This window comes from Dermacentor andersoni, chromosome 1 (assembly GCF_023375885.2).
Source record: "Dermacentor andersoni chromosome 1, qqDerAnde1_hic_scaffold, whole genome shotgun sequence".
Classification (NCBI taxonomy): Eukaryota; Metazoa; Arthropoda; class Arachnida; order Ixodida; family Ixodidae; genus Dermacentor; species Dermacentor andersoni.
The window spans coordinates 213,160,545-213,185,075 of record NC_092814.1 but is presented as its reverse complement, the minus strand read 5'-3'; the positions used below and the strand labels follow the sequence as shown (position 1 = coordinate 213,185,075).

The following is a 24,531-nucleotide window of genomic DNA, read 5'->3' as shown; positions in this document are numbered from 1 at the left end:
TCTAAGATATCCTAGTGGTTTCACCCCATATTGTTCACGTCTATTGGATCGAGTATAGGCATGTAGCATTGCGAATTACTTACTGAATCTGTGTATTGATGCTCGAAGTCCTGCTGTAACAGCCACTTGCTTGCAAACCTGTTAACAAGAGAAGACGCGCACATTGAGGGTAGAGGACGGTAGCACAATATTTGATGACGCACGGTACTTGTCAGCCGACGTTTTTTTTTCTTTTCTTTTTTTTTACTCCCTAGTTCTCGTGATACAATGACCGTATCAAATTGCCGCGCCGGAGACGAAAAAATGACAGCGAAAGGTGCTGTGTAACGATAGGAAATGCGTTTTCTGATAAAGTTATCGCGGAAAACAAACTTCATTATTTTTTACTCTTTGTTCGGGGATCAAAATCACTATCGAAACCTCATGCATATTGTTTTATGTCCTACTCCGCTGATATATTGTACCGGCTCCTTGTCTGTTGTCAGCTCCACGAGATTTAGCTTTATGGCGAACTCGTTCATTGCCGCCACGTTGCAAGCATCCGAAGACAGGAGCTCGTATAACAAGACTGGCGGGAGGGGGAGCAGAATCATTTCCCGCTCATCGAAAAAAAAATTGGAAAGTAAGGTCCATGCCGTCAAGTAAGACTATAGTTCGTGTAAATTGCGGCCATTTCTGAAAGCCACACGGCTTTCAGAAAAATACCCTGTCACACCCAGTTGTTTGAGCTAGCAACCGATTTCAAATATCAATGGGTCGTTTTTCATCGATTCAATATTTATTGGCTTCTCGAAAGCATTCGATAGCGTCCCTCACCAACGTTACTTACAAAACTACGTAGCCTAGAGCTAGATGATAAAACATTTATATGTATGAAGGGCTTTCTGAGTGACAGACTTCAGAGTGGTAAAATCAATCACTACGGACCCCACCACACGCATGTCAAGCCGGGAGTGCCACAAGGATTAGTTTGGCACCGCTGTTATTTTTCATGTACATAAACGATATATCGAATAACAGAGTCTTTTTGCAGATGACTGCGTAGTATATAAAGAAATAAGCAGCCAGAACGATACTTTAACGCTGCAATCCGACATAACGACTCTTTCAGAATGGTGCAGGAAATATCAGATGAAAATTAACATCCAGAAAACTAAACACGTTAAATTTGGTCCCAGTCTCAATTTATTGCCTAACGGATACCCAATTAACAATTCTGCAGTGGAAACAGTTTCGTCAATTAAATACTTAGAAGTTCTGTTCAATTACAATATAAAATAGAATGATCATGCAGAATTAATGACTAGCAAAGCATTTAGAAAGCGTGGCGTTCTAAAACGTCGCCTACACCTTGTTAATTCAGTCACTACACTTCAGGTATTTAATTCACTAATTAAACCATTGTTAGAGTACGCTTCTAACATATGGTATCTCTATGAAGCTTGCCTTACTGGCATGCTGGAACCAATTCAAAGTAAAGCCGCTAGATTAATCTCGTCCTCCTATTCTCGTATCACAGTGTATCATCCATAAAAAGAACACTTGGCATTTTACGTTTCATAATACGCAGAAAATATTTGCGATTATCCTTTTTTCACGGTGTTTATTTCCGTGACAATGCCTTTTCACGCAAATTCATTCATCCAGTAGCCCTCATCATCGCCCGTATTGGCCACGAACACAAGGTATACCTACCTTTCGCTCGGACTAAAAGATATTTACACTTACCTTTAGTCTTATTGCGCGCCTTATACTACCTTTGAACGCTGTCATGCATTTGTTGTATTATTCTAATAGTGTTGTAGCTATAAACTTGTATTATTGCATTATATAATCATTACTTCATACTACTGCTAGATGCACTGTATCTCCTTAATGCTGCAAATACTCGTGTTTTTTGTGTGCTTGTTTTTGTTCTTCATTCTTATGACCCCCTTTTGAAGTTTCTTGTTGTTATCGCCCCCCCCCCCCTCCCCTATATGTAATGCCCGATCCTGGGCCCTTAGTGTAAATAAATTAAATGAAAAATATGTGGCACACCAGGCAAGATGATAGCTGTAATATACAGGAGTTCTATTTTCTTATGGGTAAAACGAAGGCTAGCAGGCGGCGATAAGGGCATGCAAAAGAGCAGGATCCCTACGGAAAATAACACCTTGTCCAGATAGCCTATGGGCGACGAACTGCAGCGAACAGCTGATGGCTGGCCTGCTCACCGATAAAAACCGTGAACATTTTCCTTACAGCACAAAACAACATCGCTGCCTTTTCGTGATGTTTCTCACCGCAACAATAAAAAACCAGCGATATCGCACGGGGTGAACTAAACATGCTGTGTATAAGTGAATGTAATCACGTATACTACATGCGTCTCACTATAGTGGGGAAAAAATGAAGTAGATGTCTTAAAATCATTTCACTCAGTTGTTAGAATTACGTTACTGCAGCGGACGAACGCTTCAAGAAAGCACTTGAAGGGGCGCACACTTCAGCCACGTACCACCTGCACTCAATGGCAATGTCGGTAACGCAGATCCTTGATTCATGGCCGGCCTACCCGGTGAAGAGCTGTTCACTTGATTGATTGATTGATTGATTGATTGATTGATTGATTGATTGATTGATTGATTGATTGATTGATTGATTGATTGATTGATTGATTGATTGATTGATTGATTGATTGATTGATTGATTGATTGATTGATTGCCGGTTATACCGTGCATGCAGGCAAGAAAGATACTTTTGTGGCGAACAATTGCGAGACCACGAGGCTTGTCCACCACCCTGCAGCAGCATGCAGCATACTGCGCCAGACAGCGTGGCACGACAGGCGGGGGTGACCTGCAGGAATCCGTTGGCCTGCCGGGCGTAGCGCTTGAGGCCGGGCCGGCTGGCGTAGAAGCCCGTCCAGTAGACGTGCGGCCGGTCAGCGTACGGCAGGAAGTCGCGCGTGTGCGCGGGCCACGACCGGTTGGCCGCGTGCAGTGCCCTGAGGTAGCACGAGGGACTCGAGTAGAACACCTGCAGCCTTACGCCCGAACTTGAGGCCTGCGATTGATTGATTGATTGATTGATTGATTGATTGATTGATTGATTGATTGATTGATTGATTGATTGATTGATTGATTGATTGATTGATTGATTGATTGATTGATTGATTGATTGATTGATTGATTGATAACTGTGTCCCAAAACACTATTCGGCACCAGAAGTGGCTCGACTGCTGGACTATCTAGCTCGACCGCAACTCCCTGCTCCCGTTCCCTGCGTCGCCAAGCTGCCCATTTCGCCGTACGGCACAACCCCTTGTATCGACGCAACTACCAGCCCGACGGCCGCAAGTGGCTCCTTGTCATCCCGAGGACTTTGCATTCCGATATGTGCGCGTCTTTCCACACCGACCCACAATGTGCACATGCACGCGTCTTCGAAGCGTACGAGCGCCTGCGACACCGTTACTACTATTTATTTATTGATTACATCAGGTGTTTACGCGTGCTTGTATGGTACGTGCATGTTCAATTGGCGATCAGTCTGACTCCTACCGTTTTCCACGACATAGCTTTCGCCGTTCCACAGCTCAAGTAAGCTACCTTCAGCGTACTCTTACGAAAGCGGGGCTACGTAGGCTTCATGATCCAAACCAGCCAATCTGAACAAAGGCATCCTCGATTGCAACCATTGCAACCAAGTGAATATTTTGCAATCTCAATACAGTGAGTGGCTTTCCAAGCTCGACAAATCAATTGTTTGCACGAGAGGGCAATATATCAGAGTAATATTAGAAGCCTAATACTCCAGGTGTTCCTAACGTACAGGACCCGTAGGATGAGGCAAGGGCTGTTGTCGAGCGCTCTACCACTGGAAGTTGCTACGAAAAAACGAAAGCTTCGTGACGTGTCCCACATGACCACATTTTCAACTCAGAATGCGACGACACTATTCGTTTGCTTAAGACATCCTGCTGATTTCGAGTAGCTTTGTATCCTCCTGACGGGCCCAACCACATATCTCATTTCTTCACAATCATCGTCGCTTTGTTGCGATGGAGTAACTTCTGTTGCGTCATTGATTATAATATCACCACAGGCGTGTTTTCTTGTAGCACTAAATGAATACTAATTTCAAGTGCACTGGCGAAAAAAATATAAAAAGAAAGGATCGCACTTTCGCGCGAAGTGCAAAACAGTGACATTGACAGTCTGCTTACGTGCGTCGCCATCTATTAGCGACAGAAAAGTACGCACAGTACTGAGTCAGACGGGGCATGCCATGGAACAGGGCGCACAGAAGCGCTGCCACCAGAGTTATTCAACGGAGGCAGACGAAGGTGAAGCCGGACACTTATTGTTTTCAACAATAAGTAGCATTGTTATTAGAATCTTTAATATTTAAAGTCCCAACAGCATGATTCAAAACATCGCGTTTCTTCGTTATGGTAATTTATTATTGTTCTATTATTAGCTCTTTAAAAGGTTTTCTTTTATTTTACATAAATTATTTTTCATTTCGTCCCTACTTCCGCCCGATTATTGGCCAATCACTTGTAGTGGATTGAGCCTCCATATGGTTTAAGACCAAACGAAACCAAACTGACGGAGCACGTCTCATGTGGACAGCCTCAGCCAAGCCATGCCTCAGCCTTCATGAATACCGTCGCTTCCTTCTGCTAATCATCTGCGCTGTTTTATCTATATGGTCTAGTCTACACACACCTAGCGACCAATGTAAGATGTTTTCCTGCTTCTTAGGACCACACCGCATTGTTCACTCGGTCTGCAGCCTTCGGAACAAGTTCCGTGTTTCCCAGCCGAAAGAGCGACAAGTTGTCGCTTATTTATTGAAGACCGTTCTTATTTGTCCTCGCGCTGCTCTTTTTCCCGGTACTTACGATGTTTAGACTAAGGAGCGAGGATAAACAGCAGCCCGGCGCGGTCGCAGGAACTGTCCGCTCACCTCTCTGTTGACGGCCGAAATAAGGCGGTCGATGTTGTCGAACCAGGTCTCCGCTTTAGTGTACGCCAGATCACCTCCCATGGTCACCATCACGTTGCGTGTTTCGTAATACTTGGCCTGCGCAGACAAAAGGATGGCTCCGCAGGGTTTCCCACCTTTCACTGCGGGCAGGTCTCGGAGAGAGAGAGAAACAGCTCTCTGATGAAATGCAGAGAATTTTGCTGGTGTATGTGTAGGCACCGACATGCTACTCTGCACAGATAAGGGCATCGCGGGAAGAGGAAGGCCCTGGGGAGAAGAGGATGGCAAGAACAGTGTACACCTTCATTAGAACCTAATCCGCGCCTTCTTATGTGCCCTGATTTTAGGGCAGTTAAGTGAGCGGATTTTGTGTTTACTTTAGTGCACCTATGTGACTGGACTTTCTGTTGCTGTGTTTCTGAGTTGACTTTCAGTTTTAGTGCGGCATTAGTGTACTTGTGTGACTGGACTTCCTGTTTTTATGATTTGGTGTTGACTTTCAGTTTTAGTGTGGAATTAGTGTACTTATGAGACTGAACCTTGTGTTATTATGCTTTGGAGTTGACTTGTAGTTTTAATGCATTAATTATTATTTTTTGAATATTTATGTGAAAAGCAGTAGCCGGCGCCAACTAAAGGCGCCACCAACATCTATGTACCATATAAGTAAAAATAAATAAAGAAGGACGACAACGAATATATATATATATATATATATATATATATATATATATATATATATATATATATATATATATATATATATATATATATATATATATATATATATACCAGGGGCGTAGCCAAGGGAGGGGGGGGGCTTACGAAGCTTCAGCCCCGCCCCCCGAAATTTTTTCGTGCTGTCCATGCACCACCGACCAAAAACAAACCCCCGGCACCGGAAATCATTCTGGATTTTGTCTAGAATTTCTTTTTTCAGCGCGTACATTGCGAACTCAGGCTGGATTTCACGGCAACGCCCATGCAACGGCAGTCACATAACTCAAGGAGCCCCATCCTGAGCACAGTTTCAAGGGCGTCTTGATGGCTAATGGGCTCGTCGCGGCATCTCGCGGAGGCCACGGAATCAACGAAGCGCGTGGATTTCAATTTTGATACCTTATGGGTATAAAGTTCTCAAACTTTCGATGCGAAATGTGCATTGACATTTCCAAAGCCGTGCTTTAGATTTCCAATTCCGGAACTTTGTGGATTTAATGTTGTTATAAACATTTGACGCCAAAGGTGCATTGACTTTTCTAAAGTCATACAACGGACCATTCAACGAGACAAGCCAAATCAACACACTATCAGACAAGTTGAGAAAGCACGCAGCGAGGTCCGATGAGGCGAAGCGTTGTGGTGGTCCATTTGTACCGTCATGTCACAGAAAAAAATATAAACATTTGTTTCGCCTGCGCCAAAGCATCCATGCTTAGACACTGAAGCCATCAAAGGTAACTACGTCCTTGTCTATTTTTCTACTTTTACTTTAATTCGCGAGCACACATTGAGCCTCTTCAATTTTTTTGTTCTCGCTACCCGCGCGCTCCCAGAGTCAGCCAGAGCGCATGCGTTTTTCTCGTGTTGCCCCGACCACGGCGCGGCGCACTTGGCCGCGCGTTCGTTTTTGTATGGCCGAGTGGATTTTCGCCTGGCAGAGTTATGGACGCCTTCTGGCTAGCAGACGAGAAAAAGTAACAATGGTCACTAGCCGCCATCACGTCGCGGGAGTCGACGTATTCTAAAGCGTTCGCTTGAGTGCAACCTGTCCGGAAAGTCTTGTCTCGCCGGTGTAGGGTAGCGAGCAGTGTGCGTATGGTTCTCTGTGGACCAAGCGTCTCACGTTTTCTTCGATATTCCTTCGGTAGCCACATTAGGTGCCCAAAGTAGGCATTCGATTGTGGCCAACATGCTTTCCTTTGCGTTTGTTTATTTCGGTGCCCCCGCCCCACAAAAAAAGAAAAAGACATTGTTGCGGCGTAGCGAATTGTCGCATGGTGAAAGTTCAATTTTGTTACTTCTTTTGCGGAAAGTAATGGGCCACGGGACACTTCAGTTGCCGGATACTCCTATTATATTATTGCGATAGCAATTATCTGAACACTCGGGGCGCATTCCTGCCGTCGCCATCATGTTCTGTATAAAGTCCAAGGGCGATAATATCGTGACCGGGCGCCGCACGCTGTATGTGCAAGTGAGAAGCCGACGATGGTGGCTCATGTGTCCGCACGGGAGAAAAGCGGGGAGGAAGTGCGCCGCCTTCCGTCGCGCGAGATACGTCGGGGGGAGTGGAGGGAGGCGGGGGGCGAATCTGTGCATCTGTGATTGTGCAACATGTTTATTTGCCTTGATGAGCGCATTATATACAGTGACTTTTTCTTAGATACGTAGATTTATTGGACACATATACGCATCTTTACCCGCCGTGGTTGCTCAGTGGCTATGGTGTTGGGCTGCTGAGCACGAGGTCGCGGGATCGAATCCCGGCCACGGCGGCCACGTTTCGATGGGGGCGAAATGCGAAAACACCCGTGTACTTAGATTTAGGTGTACGTTAAAGAACCCCAGGTGGTCGAAATTTCCGGAGTCCTCTACTACGGCTGGCCTCATAATCAGAAAGTGGTTTTGGCACGTAAAACCCCATAATTCTTTTACGTATCTTTAAATATCTTATTGCGAGGTTTTGTGTATATACGTGCAGTGAACTTTGTTTCCAGTGGCACTTTTTTTGCCCTTTATCAAGCTGTGTCTTCGCATTTGTATATTTAATTGTATCTTCGCGTTTATAATGTACAAAGGTGAGTCATATGAATATGAGCCAACCAACCCCGCGCAATAATGGCTCTGTTCATTATCGGCGAGGCATGCACGTAGCACATGGGCATCTCTCATTCACAAAAGGGACATGCAGGTGTGAGGATAAATGTTATTTAATGCTCTCATACACTGTGTTGAACATAGTTGCGTAACATAATGGACACTCCAAAAGTTAAACACCGTGGTGTCGTGAGGTTTTTGACAGTTGAAGGTGTTTTCCAAAAAGAAATTAGCCGCCGTGTGGCTGCCGTGTAGGTTGAACATTGCATTTCATTGGCCACTGTAATGTATTGGAGGAAACGTTTCAAAGAAGGACGTGAAAGTTGCAAAGACGATCCAAGACCGGGCCAAAACCATCGTGCAGTCACCCCCAACGCAATTGCAAAATTTGCTGAGCTGATTATACAAGAACGGAGGATAAGCACCGATGAACTGGCAGAGCGTGCGAACATCAGTGACGGTTTGGTTCCCACCATAATTCATTAACATATCGGTTATCGGCTCTTGTGTGCGCAATGGATGCCCAAGGTTTCGAACCACCGCCGGAATACGGCGAAGTTCGGCGCTGCCTTGACTCATCTGATCCGGTATCACAATGAGGGTGACGACTTGTTGTCTGCAGTTGTGACCAGAAACGAATAATGGTGCCACTACTATGAGCCTAAAACACGACGGCAAAGGTTACAGTGGAAACATTTGAATTCACCACCCCCAAAGAAAGCAATGGCCGTCATTTCCGCCGGAAAGGTAGTGTTGACTTTTCTTTTCCATCATCAGGGGCCATTACTGATAGAATTTGCTAAACCTGGAGAGACTATCAATCGTTTCCGATATTATGAAACGCCGGATCGGCTGCGTGTCGCAATCAAGAACAAACTACGTAGAAAACTACGCAGAATGGGGTCATCTTGTTCCACGACCACGCCCGTCCCCACGTCGTTGATGTGGTTAGCACTAAACTGGCAAAGTTCAAGTAGGAAACACTGCAACATCCGCCATACAGCCCAGACCTGTCGCCTTGCGACTTCCTCATTTTGGGGCAATTGAAAAAACAGCTCAGGGGAAGCAGATTATGTCGGACGATGACGTGAAAGAGTCAGTTACAGACTTTTTGAAGCAGCAACCCAAGGAGTTTTATGAGATGGGAATCACGCGACTCCTTAGTCAGTGAAAGAAATGTTTAAATGCTCATGGAGACTACTTTTAAATAAAGTACCCCGTTTGTCATATATTCGCTTTGGCTCACTTGCGTCGAGCGCTGGAATTCATTGAATCTGAAAGAGCTAGAAAATGGGCTGTGTTCTGTGATTCAAAACCGGCATTACAGTGCACGCAGTCAGTTCTCCGACACGGATGCCATGAACAACTGACATACGAAATCGCGAAACTTTACCATCATGTCCAACAAAAAGGTCACGAGGTCGTTTTTCAATGGGTACCTGGCCATTGTGGAATCAGTGGCAATGATTCCGCCGATAACGCTGCTCACACAGCACATCAGGAAGAGCAGAGCGTTCCAATTCCGCCTTCGAGGACAGACGCCGCTAGGCAGCTTCGATACCTGGCACGCAGTCTCACACTGACCGAGTGCAACTCGCCAAACTTACGACTCACACGACTGCATCGACTAAACCCCTCCCTGCAACTCCGGCCTCCACTCGGACTTCCTCGACGTGAAGCTACGCTTCTCTGTCGCCTTTGGTTAGGAGTTGCCTTCACAAAGGCATACTCTACATTAATTGGACAGACTGACAGTGGAGCATGCGAGGTCTGTGGCACGGAAGAACACATCGACCACCTGCTGTGCCACTGTCCACGATACACCCCTGAGAGACAAGAACTTGCCAAAGCTTTTCATAAACTGGACAATCGGCCGCTTTCTGTGCAGGTGCTGCTGGAACACCGCCCCCATCGCCCGTCAGCCCATAAAGCGGTGAAGGCACTTTTGTGCTTCTTAAGGACGACGGGCTTGTGCGACCAACTGTGACTATTAATGCAATTTCTGTAAGGCCACACACGTCAGCGAACTCACTGCAATTTCCTTCTTTCCTTCCCTCCTCTCTCTCCCTGTTATCTTTGTTTTCCCCCTTTCCCCCAGTGTAGGGTAGCCAACCGGACATGATTCTGGTTAACCTCCCTGCCTTCTTCTTATCTCTTTTCCTCCCCCTGGCTCACTTGCATTTGACTCGCGCTCGTATATTTTGCAGAACTCCTGCTTTATATATGTGCTCTCCGCTGCAACTATAATTTCATTGCAGTTACTCACAATACACGACCGATGACAGCTGCTCCTGCGCAATACATTGGAACAAATGGCAGCGTCATTGAGATTTTTCCCTGGCCGTTGCATCAGTACAAAAATGTAAACAAGGTTCTTGACTGACAAAGTTTCGTTAAAACATTTGTCCTCAACTTGTTCATTTCACGGCTTTACATTTTTTCATATCAGCGGCATGCGCTGCTTTGCTGGTTTCGAACTGATATAGTTCGAAAGTTCATGGTATATTTTCTTACTTATTAAATAGACAAAAACGTGGAAGCATATATATCAATTATTTCTGGCACAGTTTTTGGGACATACGAGTGTATTTTTTTATGAAAAAATACATATTTTACTTCTGTTGACAGTGCGTAGCGTCCAAGAATTCCTTTGCAGCATCTTTGGCGATTGCAATGCAGTTATTATTTATGTATTTGATCCCTCGACAAATTCTGTAAGGAGGAAGCCGAGGAAACCGAGCGTATATATATATACATATATATCCATGGCATGTACAGGTGATACGAAGGTGATAGTATTGTTGTATAGGCCAGAACTTGTTAATTAAGCCGCTGTCCTGAAAGAATGAAAAACTATAATTCAAAGCTTGGCGTTGCTTTGAATAGGAAGGCGTAGGACCTAGTATATGCTCGCTTGATCTAGTGATTCTCGGGAAACAGACATCATTCCGCGAAAATAACACGTCCTTTCCTGTCGGTAATGTGGACAGAAAAGTTCGATGTACATTCAGCGTAAGTTTCGTCGATATTGTGTTCATAGAAGTGGAACGAAGGCGCACAGTTATTGTGCGTGATTCTATAGGAGCAAGATTATTATATGCGTGGTTCCGTTTGTAAAGACCGATCTCCTTTTTGATTTCGCCTTTTAATCGAATGCGACTTGCGCGTACCGTGGAAGTGATCAAAAACGGGTGGCGAAGCGTGAGCTACGTAAGTCGAGAAAAAGATGGAGCTTCGCTTTTGGGGCACGAGTGGGACTCGATCCTTACCACACCGCCCATTTAATCATCGTGCATAAGGAGAAGAGAGGGCGGAAGAACTGCAGATAAACAAGGAGCGAGGACGCGCAGTTATTGAATTTCTTTTTTCTTACTTTCTCTCTGTGGGTGCGTGTGCCGTTGCAGAAAAGACAAACAATAATAACTTCGGAAACACGCATAAATCATATAGATCGCGCAAAGCTGCCTGCGTTGCTTGGGAAAAACATTTTCACAAGCATTTCCTGATTCATTTGGAATAATGAAACTGCCACGTTCATACGATACTTTAGAACGCTCGGTTTTTCGAGATTTCAAGATTTTCAGTGTTAAAGGAGACCACTAAATATTTTCTACAACAAAACACTGCGACAAAACTGTTTGTTTTTAGCGAGAAAATGTGGCAGGAAAAGGTGGAATGCCTTTAAGCTCAGCGAGGCACTTTTGTAAAACTCACGTATTCCCTGACGGCGTCAATGAACTGTCGAGCCCGCGTCCTTGCATTGTAGGCCTGAAAAAAAAAAAAAGCCAGAGGATGACTGTGCCACAATAACTGCCACAGCTTTAGAGGTGAGGCCGCATGCACGAATGCGAACGCATAGAAAACTGATGACACTCACATTATGCATTCGTTATAAAGAAAAGAAAATGCTCTTTAATTGAAGATGCATGATCTTGTGGTTCAGAGTGCATCATGCACCAAGAAGGAGGCGCTAACAGCATCTCACAGTTTCAGGAGTATATAAATAACGCCCACACGCCCACATTTTGATGACGCAGCGGTGTCAGGCAGATATTTATTCTTGTTTTTTATCTCTGCTTACCAGCACTCAGACCTCAATGTTACTCCTCGGTACGTTACATATTCGATTGATTGAATGGGTAAGCATTGAATTAATGAATTAATGAATTAATTAAGCAGTTGATTAACTCACCAATCAAACACTTAATTAATTAATTAATCAGTCAGTTAGTTCATTAATCGATTGGTTGATTGATTGGTTTTAAAACGGTACAGGGGATTAGGAGTGATGCGGCAGCGGAGCGCTCCAGACTTATTTTTACCAGCAGGTTTTCCTGAAAGCAACATAAATCGAAGTACCCGAAATTTTTTTGCATCTCAGCCCCATCAAAATCCTCCGGCCGCAGTTATGTATCGAACCCGCGGCCTTGTTCTGCTCGTGAGAACGCCGCCACTGAGCCACCGCATGCGGTGTGCGGGAGAATGCGGACTGGGCCTTCAGGTGTTTGATTTGAACTGTATATGTCACTCAAACGTGCGAGCAAAAGTAAAACAAGATTCGGGGCACTGACGCTGTTATGGCTGTGCGATTACCGCCATATCACTTAAACCAGATTGCTTTGAAATTCGATTTAACTTCCTGCATTTATCATGCCGCTGCCCACTTCTAACGTCCTCATATCTGCTTATTCACCGGTTGGTCACTCATATCTGGGCCCGTATTCACAAAACGTTCGTGCGCTAAACGCGGTCATGCCAGCCAATAGCGATGTAAGACGTTTTATCAGCGAAGGCGATCAGCCAATGAAAAACAGCACGTACGAACAAAAAGCTCTGTGAATTCGGCCCCAGGTTATTATCTGGCATTGAGAATATAACTCGATACAATACGCCGGAACGTTATGTTCAAATCAGAGAGATACCTATTTCGTAATAAAAAAGAAAAGAACAGGTTACGTAGCATATTGAATCCTTCTTAAGGGTCATTTCATGCCAAATGCACCAGACATAGACCTCGGTCATCTCTGACGTTATCGAGAGAATTAAATAAATCCAGGCGTGTTATCCCCATTTATACGCATTCTCAACATATCTTGCGTGACAAAAAAATCATGGCATGAGCACCAAAAATAATGACATTTTAAGGATTAATACAAAAGCTTTTCTGCTTAAAGAAGGAGTCAATTTTGACAATCCTTGTGTGTGTTTGTGTTATTTTTTATTTGCTTCTATATAGTCGGATGAAAAGCAATCGCCCCTTCACAGAAGAAAAAGTTCTAGGACACTGGCCCAGACGGGTTTCGACGCTCAAGGCCTTAAGGGCTCTGCTGAAGTTTTCAAGGACCTGTGAATTGTGCGACCGTCTTTGAATGTTGTAGCGCGTAGCATCGTGTTATTGTGTGATTTTTTCTCGATTCTTTTTTCTCTTTTTTCTCCTTTTATTCCCTTTACCCCTTTCCCCAGCACAGGGTAGCCAGCCAGTACTTACACTGGCTAACCTCCCTGTCTTTCCTTCCTTTTTGTCTCTCTACCGCATGGGCCAGATTTTATTCTCTCAACAACTTTTTTATGGCCTTCAGAGGTTAGGGTTGAACGGAGTCAGTATGAAGAGATTAGAACCAGTATGTTTCCAGCTACACTTTTTCACTAATGAGGAAATAGTAATATCAACAAAAACACAGCACCAACGGAAAACATATCTTCTACTTTGTTGCATCGCAGGCAGAACGATGGGGACACAGAAAGGCATATCAGACAAACAGCTGTGTGTTTCTGTGACCATGTCGTTCTGCCTGGACTATACAACAAAGTAGAAACTGTCATGCCAATAAGGCTCATGCAGCTACGCCTCATTGGAAAGCCGTGTTCCTTTTTTTGTGTGTGTTTTTACTTCGAAGACTTAAAGAAGAAAGAAGTCCGCAGTAGTTATTCGACTCACGCCACTATACATTAATTACGCGTCCAGGCGGACATCATTTGCTAGAAAAAATAAAGCAATCCATTCACAAATTAAACTAATTACATTGATTAATTTCCTAGTTACCAACTTTGAGGCACATGTTTTGATTGGAAAGTTGAAAGGAATCGCCATAAAGGTCCGTGCTTAACCATTCGAAAACGGTCATGTAAACCGAGGTTTAATCGGCCTTAAATTATCTGTTGAACGTACCTGATTACGCGCGCAGCACTGCGGAGCGCAGCTTGCTATGCAGCCTTCCTGTGACGCAGCGGGGCGGCGTAAAAAGAAGCTGCCGTCGCACTTCCCTCTTCCCGCGACCTTATGCCGGCTGACGCTGTGCGCAACTCCCGGCAGGATGCATGTTCGGCCGCAGAGGCGAGACAGACCCGCTGTATCGAGACGTACGGCCCAGCTTAATGTTTTTCGCAACCCTGCTACGTGACATGTAGGTTTGCACCGCGAGCCGCGTATTCGCAGTGTTACGCGCGTAATGAGGTCAATTCATCTAATAGTTGGAGGCCAATTGCTCCGGTTAACGTAGCCGTTTTAACACGTCGGAACAAGAAACTATACTTGTGACGATTTCTTTCAACTTTACGATAGAAATGTGCGCCGTAATGTTTCTAACTAAGAAGTAATTGTTGTAGTTAGTGTAATTACTGAATTGATTGCTTCGGTTTTCCTAGCAAACGATGTCCGCCAGGTACACATTAATGTGTAGTGACGGGATTCGAGCAACCTTTGAGGCCTCTTTTTCTTTTCTTTTTAAGTGCTCGAATTAAACAAAACACTATATTATGCGGATCAAATTATTTCGACACGCAGCAAAAGTGGAACTCGCGCGAAAAACTACTTTGACGTCTGAACGAAAATTATGACTTGCGTTCAGTCATTAATTGCGTATACCACTTTGGGATGTGTTATAATTTCGATTGCGACTCATTTTACGTTTGCCGAATAATTTCGGTGGTCCAGCCGGCCAATTCAAACTGTCGAAGCCTAGCTACTTCAAAGGAAGTGTGCGTGCATTGAACTCGGTCTCCTGTATAACGTATAAGGACACACCCGTTTCAACTAGAGTTTCACACGTCTCCCGCGTGTTTATACCCGCATGCATGCGAATTAGGCACGTAGACCGAGCGGCACGCAGATATTATGAGAGACGAGGTGTTAGGCACTTCACGTACCAGTACATCCGGGTCGGTGTTGCAGCTGTACTTGTCGAAGCAGAAGCCCCTGGGTGGCATGTAGACATTGGGCAGGATGGACGCGAACAGGTCTGCGCTGCTCCCTGCGTAGCGCGCTTGGTTTTGCCTGTTTCACATATACTCCGTATAGAGTGCTTAGCACACAAGAATACCGCTAACGTAGGAGACCCTCGTTGTAATTGCTCGCGACAACCGAACCCGCAAAAATGGGTGGGGGTGAAAAAAATCGAGCGTGTCGTGCTGCATGCTAACTGTATATACGCTAACACTGCAAAGCTACAGCGGCTTCACTGGCGCTGATTTTCGTGCTTCTCTTCGTAGCATCCGCACAGTTTGTGATGTGCAGCCATTTGCATGCATTTATGCTTTGTGTAACACAGAAAGGAAGAATCACAGCGTCTGCGCGACAGCGCATGATCCTATAGCCAGCAGTTTGCGAGCAGTTCGTGCGCTTTCGGGGAAAACACCGCTAAACGTTATCCTTCGTTAAATTAAAATTAATTAAATTATGGGGTTTTACGAGCCAAACCCACTTTCTGATTATGAGGCACGCCGTAGTGGAGGGCTCCGGAAATTTAGACCACCTGGGGTTCTTTAACGTGCACCTAAATTTAAGTACACGGGTGTTTTCGCATTTCGCCCCCAACGAAATGCGGCCGCCGTGGCCGGGATTCGATCCCGCGACCTCGTGCTCATTTGGCCTTCAGTGGCCTTCATTTAGTCGCGACATTGAAATGAAACAATAAAATGTGTTAGTCTGATACGGCTCTTTCAGTGATGTCTGTATGAGTTCTGCGAAAAGAAAAGAGAGAGAGAAAGAGAGAGATGACTTTCCAGCAGAGGAAGTGAAAATCAAATTTCTCTTTCTGAGCATTTACCAAACCTCCCGGTACTAGTAACTTCAGCATCCCACCATTGATATCGGTTTAATCTGAGATATTTGGATATTTATTTAAATGTTACAGCTTACTTGTCAGAAGACGAACTTATGCAGCTGCATTCGCATCGCTCACTAAGCCATAAGCCAAAACAAAGCCAGTGCTCACACTTCCCATCAGTGTTACACTGGTTGAAGAGCCTATGAAGAAACCACATAAGCACTGTCACCCCTTTTTATTTATTTATTTATTTATTTATTTATTTATTTATTTATTTATTTATTTATTTATTTATTTATTTTTAAAAGAACGGTCAAGATTTTCGTGCACGCTAGTTTGGTGTTTAATGCCGCAAAGGCTACTCGGACCATGCTGCACGCTAGAGCTGGCATCAACCTTTCACCAAATTGTCACTCTACAGGATTCGCTGGTACCTCGGCTGTCGCGCTGTTGGTCGTTCTTATTGAGCCAAATAGGGTCGCTGTGTGTTTCAGCATAAAAATCGTAATGCTAATTTGATTGCGCGTTGACTGACACCAGCTTTATGTGCGGCACTGACATCCGTGGCCCACCAATGGTGCGTTCCCCTCCCCCTACTGCTTCCTCTATGTATTTACAAGGAGGTCAGCCTGCAACTAGAAATACCCGTCTTCCTCCCTCCGCGTCATCCTTGCTGCTTACATATTAACGCTGTCTTCGTCTGTCCGTGACAATCTATGTACTTCTGGTCCCAATCAATGCTCAACCCGCAGAGAATGCAATTTCTGCAAAGTTCGCGTTGGCGTTTTAGTTAAGATCGTCCTGAACTGCTAGAGGAAGGCTTTCGGGAAAATATTAGCTGCAATGCCAATGTATTTCGCTGTACATATTAAGGATGGATATCTAGAAAGTGATGTTAGTTTTAAGATGTATAGACATTACTTCTCTGCCTCTCCGCTTGTCTTCACTCTCGATATTGCAACATTTGGCCAAAAATGAAGAATTAGAAAATTTATTAGTGAATATTTTAATTACCTAACTTGACACTGCAATTTTTCGCTCAAGTAATGCCCACCTCTTCAGTTAATTTACCAGAACAGGCCGAATTGCGCTGTATGAGTCCTTTCCTTTTTTCTTTTCTTTCTTTTTGTGTTGGAATGAAAAAAAAAAAGAATGCATGGCTTGCGTTCGCGTCCGTCAGCGTCATCACATACAGTAGTGAACAGTTTCAATGCCTAGTTTGAGGAGGCCTGAGCTAAAGGAATCCTCCACGTTACAACTTACAAAGCATGTGTCTGTCCACTTGGAGATCTCCATTCAGTCTTAGACAGTGAAAATAAAATGCGGAGCATGCAAGCCCTGACGCTATGACTCCCTGTTTATCGTTCGAGTGGTGCAAGGAAGACTGTTTAAACGACATAATTTGCATCCCCCTGCACAGGTTACGTCTCCGGCAATAATTATTCCCCGATTTTGGCTCCTGAAACCAATTAACAGCCACTCAGAGCCGCGATGTACCAATAACGAGCATTCGTGTCCTGTGGAATGTTTGCAAAGCACGCGTGGACTGGTGCCGACCAGGACGGCGAAGCTTGCGGGTGAACGCACCGATGCCCCTGTCGGTGTTCCAGACGAACTCCAGCGAGCGTTGCCTGCGGCGGTACTCCTTGTCGGCCACGTGCACGCGACCCAAGAAGATTGCGTCGAAGCCCATCTGCGTGAAGACGCGCACTTAGAGCGCTGTACAAGACCGCCTAGAGTCCTTCAAGGCTTTACTTGTTTTAGATAGTATCAAAGGAGGCCTCTGGTCATACGCTACGAATATGAGCTCTTAGTTCCCCCCAGGTCCCAGAACCTGAAAATTCCGCCCTATATATATATGGCAACTTTGTATACGATGCGTTCGCGACGTTTCCTTGCTTCCAGATTTGAGTAAATTGATGCAGCTTATGGTATTCGTGACATTCTAGCCGTTACAAGCGATTTGACAGCTTGAGCAGTGTATATGGAGCCTCGTTGTGTGTCTGTTGTTATACGGACTACGAACAACAACGCCACGCAGAGCTCTACGCCAGCGGCGGATATTTTTATCATCTCATTAATACACTAAAGGTTTGTGCCAATAGTAGAGGCAGTTCGTAACGGAGGTCGACTGAAGCAGCCCTAGATAACTAAGCGTAACAAACTTGAAGGTATGATTATGGCGCTCAGTGGAATCAACGCACGTTTGCAACTTAAGAAGGCCTTCGCGGCAGCTTTATTTCATCCCAAGCCCTCAGAGACAGCGCAAAACAAAAGAACGTGCGCTTACTCGAAGCGGCTCCGCGCAGGACACATTTCAAGCGGTTTCAGCACGCCTAAACGCAAGTGAGCAGTTGTAAAAGTTGAACGGCACAGCCGAAGGCCAAACGTAATGCGACGTGGTGCCTCACCGATTCGACCACGGCAAACACAAGTTTTTGTTTCGCACTACCGATCGAGCGCTCCTCCCGCCTTCGTCGCCCATTTAAATCTATTTGCAGCCAGCAGGCGCCTCGTGCGCAGACTACCTAGCCGCACTGTACGGCTCTGGTAGAAGTGTCGGTCCTGTAAATTTTAATGTTCACTGATGCGTACTCATCACTGCGGCAGCGCCTACGAAGCGCTCTACGAACTGCTTTATGAATACGGGCCGTTACATTTAATGCCTGCGATCTTTTGATATCCTTTCAGATATCATCTGGTAGTCGTAGGTGAGTTTAATTCTGAAATGGTGTGCGAAAAAAATGAGTGAATGCTGATGCGCCCAGCTGAAAAATAAAACATCCGCATAGAAAAGAACGGCTTGCGTATAGCAATGCCATCTTACCTAATTTCGTTCGTATACCTTTTTCGAGAGTGCTGCACGCAATACGGGCTTGCGGAAGAAGGAGAAAAAATTGCAAAAAATATAGTGCCTGGCGCAAGTGCCCACGAGTAGAGCCTCTGTTCGGACAACACTACGAATACCGTATGATCGAGTACTCCGGACTCATTTTGAACGCCACCGGTTCCTTGAGCTGTATGGCCGGAACGTCTGCACATGAATGTTTCGGCAGTCTGCCCCCGGTCATCGATCACGTCATCCTGTATACACCGGTTCTCTTCAGATCATCGAAAACTGAGCAGCATTGTGCTTGGTCCTTCCTTGGGAGGGAGACAGCCTGGGAGTGCTCTCGAGACTTCCCTTCTACCGCATAACTGTGAAGTGTCCGCCTTGAGCGACACGGTAGACGGCCCTTATTCGCCTACATCCATAGGGTCGACTTGCGCTCAAACCGCACGCCGCACCGCAAACCCGCCGCATGCGTGCGGTCGTGTGGAACAGTGCACATGTCGTACACAAGTGCACAAATTTCGGTTGGCCGGCACTGCTTATGTGGACCCAATGTGGGCCGAAATTGTGTGCGACATGTGCAGATTTAAGCACGACCGCACGCGTGCGGCAGGCGTGCGATCTGTGCGTAAGTCGGCCATTACTGAACTAATGCACAGAACTTTGCGACTCATGTACTGTTGGACTGTATATTTTTTATTCACCCAGTGTTCTACTGAGTGCCACATTTCGTGTCGCTATTCTCCCTTTTTACGCAAATTTGTTTCCTTTGCCAAGTGACAAGAAGTAGTCGGTGCCACCATAAAGGCGCCAACCTCTCCTAATATTAATTTCAATAAAAACAAAGAAAGCATTGTTCTTCTGCTGCATTCATAGGCAGCCGTCGCGGCTGCATAGGCATAGGAATGCAGCCGCCGTGACCGGGAATCAAACCGACGCCCTCGCGCTGGAGAACAGGGCCCCCTATTCACAAGAAATATTTTACGCTGGAACTGCGTGTAAGAGCACCTGCCAGCCAATCGCGGTGTTGGACGTGCTATTAGTCAAGACGAACCGGACAATTCCAAAGAACACTTGCGAACTAAATGCATGTGAATCCGACCCCGCAACGGGTTATGGCAGATTTACTTTTAGCCTGATGACTGATCGGTTACAAAATTTAACCTCCAACTTAAACGACAGCCGGTGCGCTCTATAGAGCCCTCTGAACAAGGCTTTCCACTGACCGCAAAAGGCGTGACCTACTGAGCCGAACTGTCGTACAGAGCGAACCGAATTCAACGTGGCGGCGACCTCCAGCAGTCTGAACTACGTATCATGTGCACACCTGTGCGAAGAGAGCGGCGTTCTCACGCGAGTGCCCGTACGGGTCGACCTGCCAGGCGGCGCGGGGCCGGCCGCACTCGCCGAAGGTGTCGTTGAGCCAGCGCAGCCCCATCGTCATCTGGTCGACGATCGCCGAGTAGTGAGTGGTCGCCTCGTCGCTCTGCACCCAGCCGCCACCCGCCATCTCCAGCTGCCCTGCATGTAGCAGCCCGTCACGGGCACTGCTGCGGCGCAGAAGACTGCTCGCGACAGGCCGCACCTCCGTAGAGCGTTTGCAGCCCGATAGCCGAATAGTGGTGCACTGCGAACGCGAAACATCGACTCGAAACGTGCCAAGTTCCGAAAGGCTGCGTAACACGAAAGTAAAAAAATTAAGCTGCACACAGCTGAACGAGAGCTGTCCAATATGTGTGGCATTATATGGCGGTGTGTGTGCGTGTGTGTTAGCGGGTGGGGGGACTATAATAACGCAGTATGCGTTATTTATTTATATGTGCGTGAGGAGTGTACGAACAGAGAGAGGCACATATTTACATTGCCGAACATATACATTCCGCACCACGCCGACTGCTATATAATCCTACGCATATGTTCAACAATTCCCGTTCAGGGAAGCTCCGCTTAATTTGTTTGCGCGCTGCCCGACGCGGCATAACCAACGCGTTAATGCTGTCATGGTCAGCGGAGAGGGACGGTGGTGCGTACATGCGTAATTAATGCACGAGTGGCGCATCCTATCGTTTTGGCTTCCCTTTAGTCACATTCCATCCTCACTGGTCGGGTGTTTACTATAGGGCTTCCCATACTGGTTGCTATCCCCCCTTTTACTATATATATAGGCAGGCTACTTCAATACTGTCATCTGGTCATGAAACTTCCCCGTAACGCTATGGGAAAGCTTCATATAGCGCCCGCAATAGACTCACCGCGGCGCTGGCGCATGTAGAAAGAAGGTGGACCAGAGCAGACGCCGAACGGACGCCACGGGCGTCCAGCGCGTGCGCTCGCTACTGTGCGAGGGTCGGCTGCCTGCATCGGCGTGTGAATATTGGGCGATAGAACGTGCGAATCGCCGCCCTGCTTCCGCACAGTGTTCAGAAACTTATACGCGAACAAATTCGAAACAACTAACACCTTGCTTCATTTCCAGGTTCAACTGCGTTTGCAACAGCGGCTTAATTCTAATTCAAATTGTACACTTGGATTACTCAATCGTTAGAAACCGACTACAGAGCAAGTTCACGCCGCATTTTTACGTAATTTCGCAGTTAACGAACTGATTAACTAACCAAACAAATAGGTGATTAATAAACAAAGCTACCAACTGACCAGTGGCGTAGCCAGAAATTTCTTTCGTGGGGGGCTCACTTTGCAGCTCGGCCTCCTCCTTATAAAATTAGTCGAGGGATATATATATATATATATATATATATATATATATATATATATATATATATATATATATATATATATATATATATATATATATATATATATATATATATATATATATATATATCTGTCATTCAACAACCTTGTTTACATTTTCGTACATATGCAACGACCAGGGGAAAATCTCAATGACGCTGTCCTTTGTTAGAATGTATTGCGCAGGAGCAGCTGTCGCCGCTCGTGCATTGCGAGCAATTGTTCCGAAATTATAGTCGCAACAGAGAGCACATGTAAAAAAGCAGGAGTTCTGCAAAATATACGAATCAAATGAAAGTGAGCCAATGCGAATATATGATAAACGGGGTACTTTATTTAAAAGTAGTCACCATGAGTATTTAGACACTTGTCCTACTAACGAGTCGCGTAATTCCCGTCTCATAAAACTCCTTGGGTTGCTGCCACAAAAATCTGTAAATGACTACACGTCATCTTCCGACACGAATCTGGTTCCTTTGAGCAGTTTTTTTTTCAAATTTTACCAAATGTGGAAGACGCAAGGCAACAGGTCGGGGCTGCATGAGGAATGTTGCAACGTTTCCCACTTGAACTTAGCCAGTTTCGTATTAACCACATCAGCGACGTAGGGACGGGAAATGTTGTGAAGCAACATCTTCCCAATGCTCAATTTTCCACGTCGTTTGTTCTTAATTGCGACACGCAGCCGATCCGACCTTTCACAATATCTGAAACGATTTAGAGTCTCTCCAGGTTTCGAAAATTCGATCAATAATGGCCCCTAACGATCTAAAAAGAAGTCAACACTTTTCCGGCAGAAATGACGGCCTTTGTTTTCCTTGGGAGTGGTGAATTCAAATGCTTCCACTGTAAGCTTTGCCGTAGTGTTTCAGGCTAGTAGTAGCGGCACCATGAGTCATCCCCGGTCACAATTGCAGACAAAATGTCGTCACCCTCATCTGGGGTTCTTTGACGTGCACTTAACTCTAAGTACACGGGTGTTTTCGCATTTCGCCTCCATCTAAATGCAGCCGCCGTGACCGCGATTCGATCCCGCGACCTCGTGCTCAGCAGCCCAACACCATAGCCACTGAGCAGCCACGGCCTTTTCAATTGTGTTGGGGATGATTGCACGGTGGCTTTGGCCCGGCCATGGATCGTCTTTGTAGCTTTCATGTCCTTCTTTGAACAGTTTGCTACAATGCTTCATAGTGGCCAATGAAACGCAATGTTCAACGCATACGGCAGCCATATGGCGATAATTTCTTTTTGGGAAACATCTTCATTTGTCAAAAACCTCACGCCACCAAGCTGTTCAACTTTTGGAGTGTCCATTATGTCACGTAACCCTGTTCAACCCAGTGTATGAGAACATTAAAGAACATTTAACCTCACCTCTGCATGTCACTTCTAAATGAGATGCGTATGTGCTACGCGCATGCCTCGAAAATAATGAACCGAACCATTATTGCGCGGGGCGGGTTGTCTCACTTTCATTTGACTCGCCTTTCGTACATTAGAAATGCGAAGATACAATGGAATATACAAATGTGAAGATACAGCGTGATACAGGACAAAAATTGGCACTGGAAACAAAGTTCACTGCGCATATACAGAAAACCTCGCAACAAGATGTTTAAATATACGTATAAGCCTCCAATAAATCTACTTACCTAAGAAAAAGTCACTATATATAATGCGTCAAACAAGGCAAATAAACAGGTCGCGCAACCACAGATTCACAGATCACAGCACCACCCCCCCCCCCCTCCCTCCACTCCCAAAATGTATCGCGTGCGACAGAAGGCGGCGCGCTACCTCCCCGCTTTTCTCCCTTGCGCACACAAGCGAACGCGTTGCAATCCGTCGAGTCCCCGCAGTGCTGGCGGCGAGCGACTATGCATTGTTTCTTTTTCTCGTCTGCTAGCCAGAAAGCGTCCAAAACTCTGCCAGGTGAAAATGCAGTCGGCCAGAGAAAAACGAACGCGCATCCAAGTGCGCCGCGCGGTTGTCGATGCAGCACGAGAAAAACGCATGCGCTCTGGCTGGATCGGCAGCCCGCGGGTTGCGAGAACAAAAAAAAAAAAAAAAGATAAGAGGCTTAATGTATCCTCGCGAATAAAAGTCTAGGTAGAAAAATAAATAAGAACTTAGTTACAATGGTGGCTTTAGTGTCTTGACATGGATGCTTTGGTGCAGGTGAAAAAAAATTCATATTCTTTTCTGTGACCTGATGGCACAAATGAACCACCACAACGCTTTGTCTCATCGGATCTCGCTGCGTGCTTTGTCAACTTGTCTGATAGTATGTTGATTTGGCTTGTCTCGTTGTATGGCCCGATGTACGACTTTAGAAAGGTCGATGCACCTTTGGTGTCAAATGTTTACAACAGCATTAAACCCACAAAGTTCCGGATTCGAAAATCTAAAGCACGACTTTGGAAATGTCAATGCACCTTTCACATCAAAATGTTATGAGAACTTTATACCCACAAAGTTTCAGAATTGAAATCCAAGCGCTCCGTAGATTCCGCGGCCTCCACGAGATGCCGAGACGAGCCCGCTCGCCATCAAAACGCCCTTGAAATTTTTTGCTCGGTGGGGCTCCTTGCGTTACGATATGTGACTCCCGATGCATGGGCGTTTCCGCGAAATCCAGCCCGATTTCACAATGTTCGCGCTAAAATGTCTTTTCGAGCGTGAATTCAGGACATTCTAGACAAAATCGGGCATTATTTCCGGCGCCGGGAGTTGTTTTGGTCGGAGGCGCATGACAGCACGAAAAAATTTCGGGGGGGGGCTCAAGCCCCATAAGCCCCCCCCCTGGCTACGCCCCTGCAACTGACTATTAAACTTATTACTAAGTATTACTAAATTCCTAAACAATTACTACATCATTACTGCTTGTCGCTGAACTAATTGCTAAACGAATTCCAAACTAATTATTAATTACCAGTTGCTAAATTAATAAAGCTAACCAAATATATAATTACTAAACTAATTATCAATCGAATAACTAACTAACCTAACTTACCAATCTAACAACTACATTAACTAACTAAACTCAATAATAAGTACCGTAACAAACTACAGTAACAAAACCAACTCAACCAATAAGGTA

The 24,531-nt window shown here is 45.5% G+C and overlaps 1 protein-coding gene across 1 annotated transcript in view; it reads right to left on the bottom strand.

Annotated features, from left to right (window-relative positions):
* Positions 1 to 24,531, bottom strand: part of LOC126548109 (lysosomal alpha-mannosidase-like) — a 98,962-nt gene that overhangs the window by 54,190 nt on the left and 20,241 nt on the right. The window contains exons 3-9 of the mRNA XM_050196221.3: positions 20,005 to 20,198; positions 17,432 to 17,537; positions 14,946 to 15,049; positions 11,514 to 11,567; positions 4,959 to 5,075; positions 2,843 to 3,049; positions 84 to 138 (exon numbers count right to left, since the gene is read on the bottom strand). Coding sequence (XP_050052178.1) covers positions 84 to 138; positions 2,843 to 3,049; positions 4,959 to 5,075; positions 11,514 to 11,567; positions 14,946 to 15,049; positions 17,432 to 17,537; positions 20,005 to 20,198 — 837 coding nt within the window. The remainder of the gene's footprint in view (positions 1 to 83; positions 139 to 2,842; positions 3,050 to 4,958; positions 5,076 to 11,513; positions 11,568 to 14,945; positions 15,050 to 17,431; positions 17,538 to 20,004; positions 20,199 to 24,531) is intronic.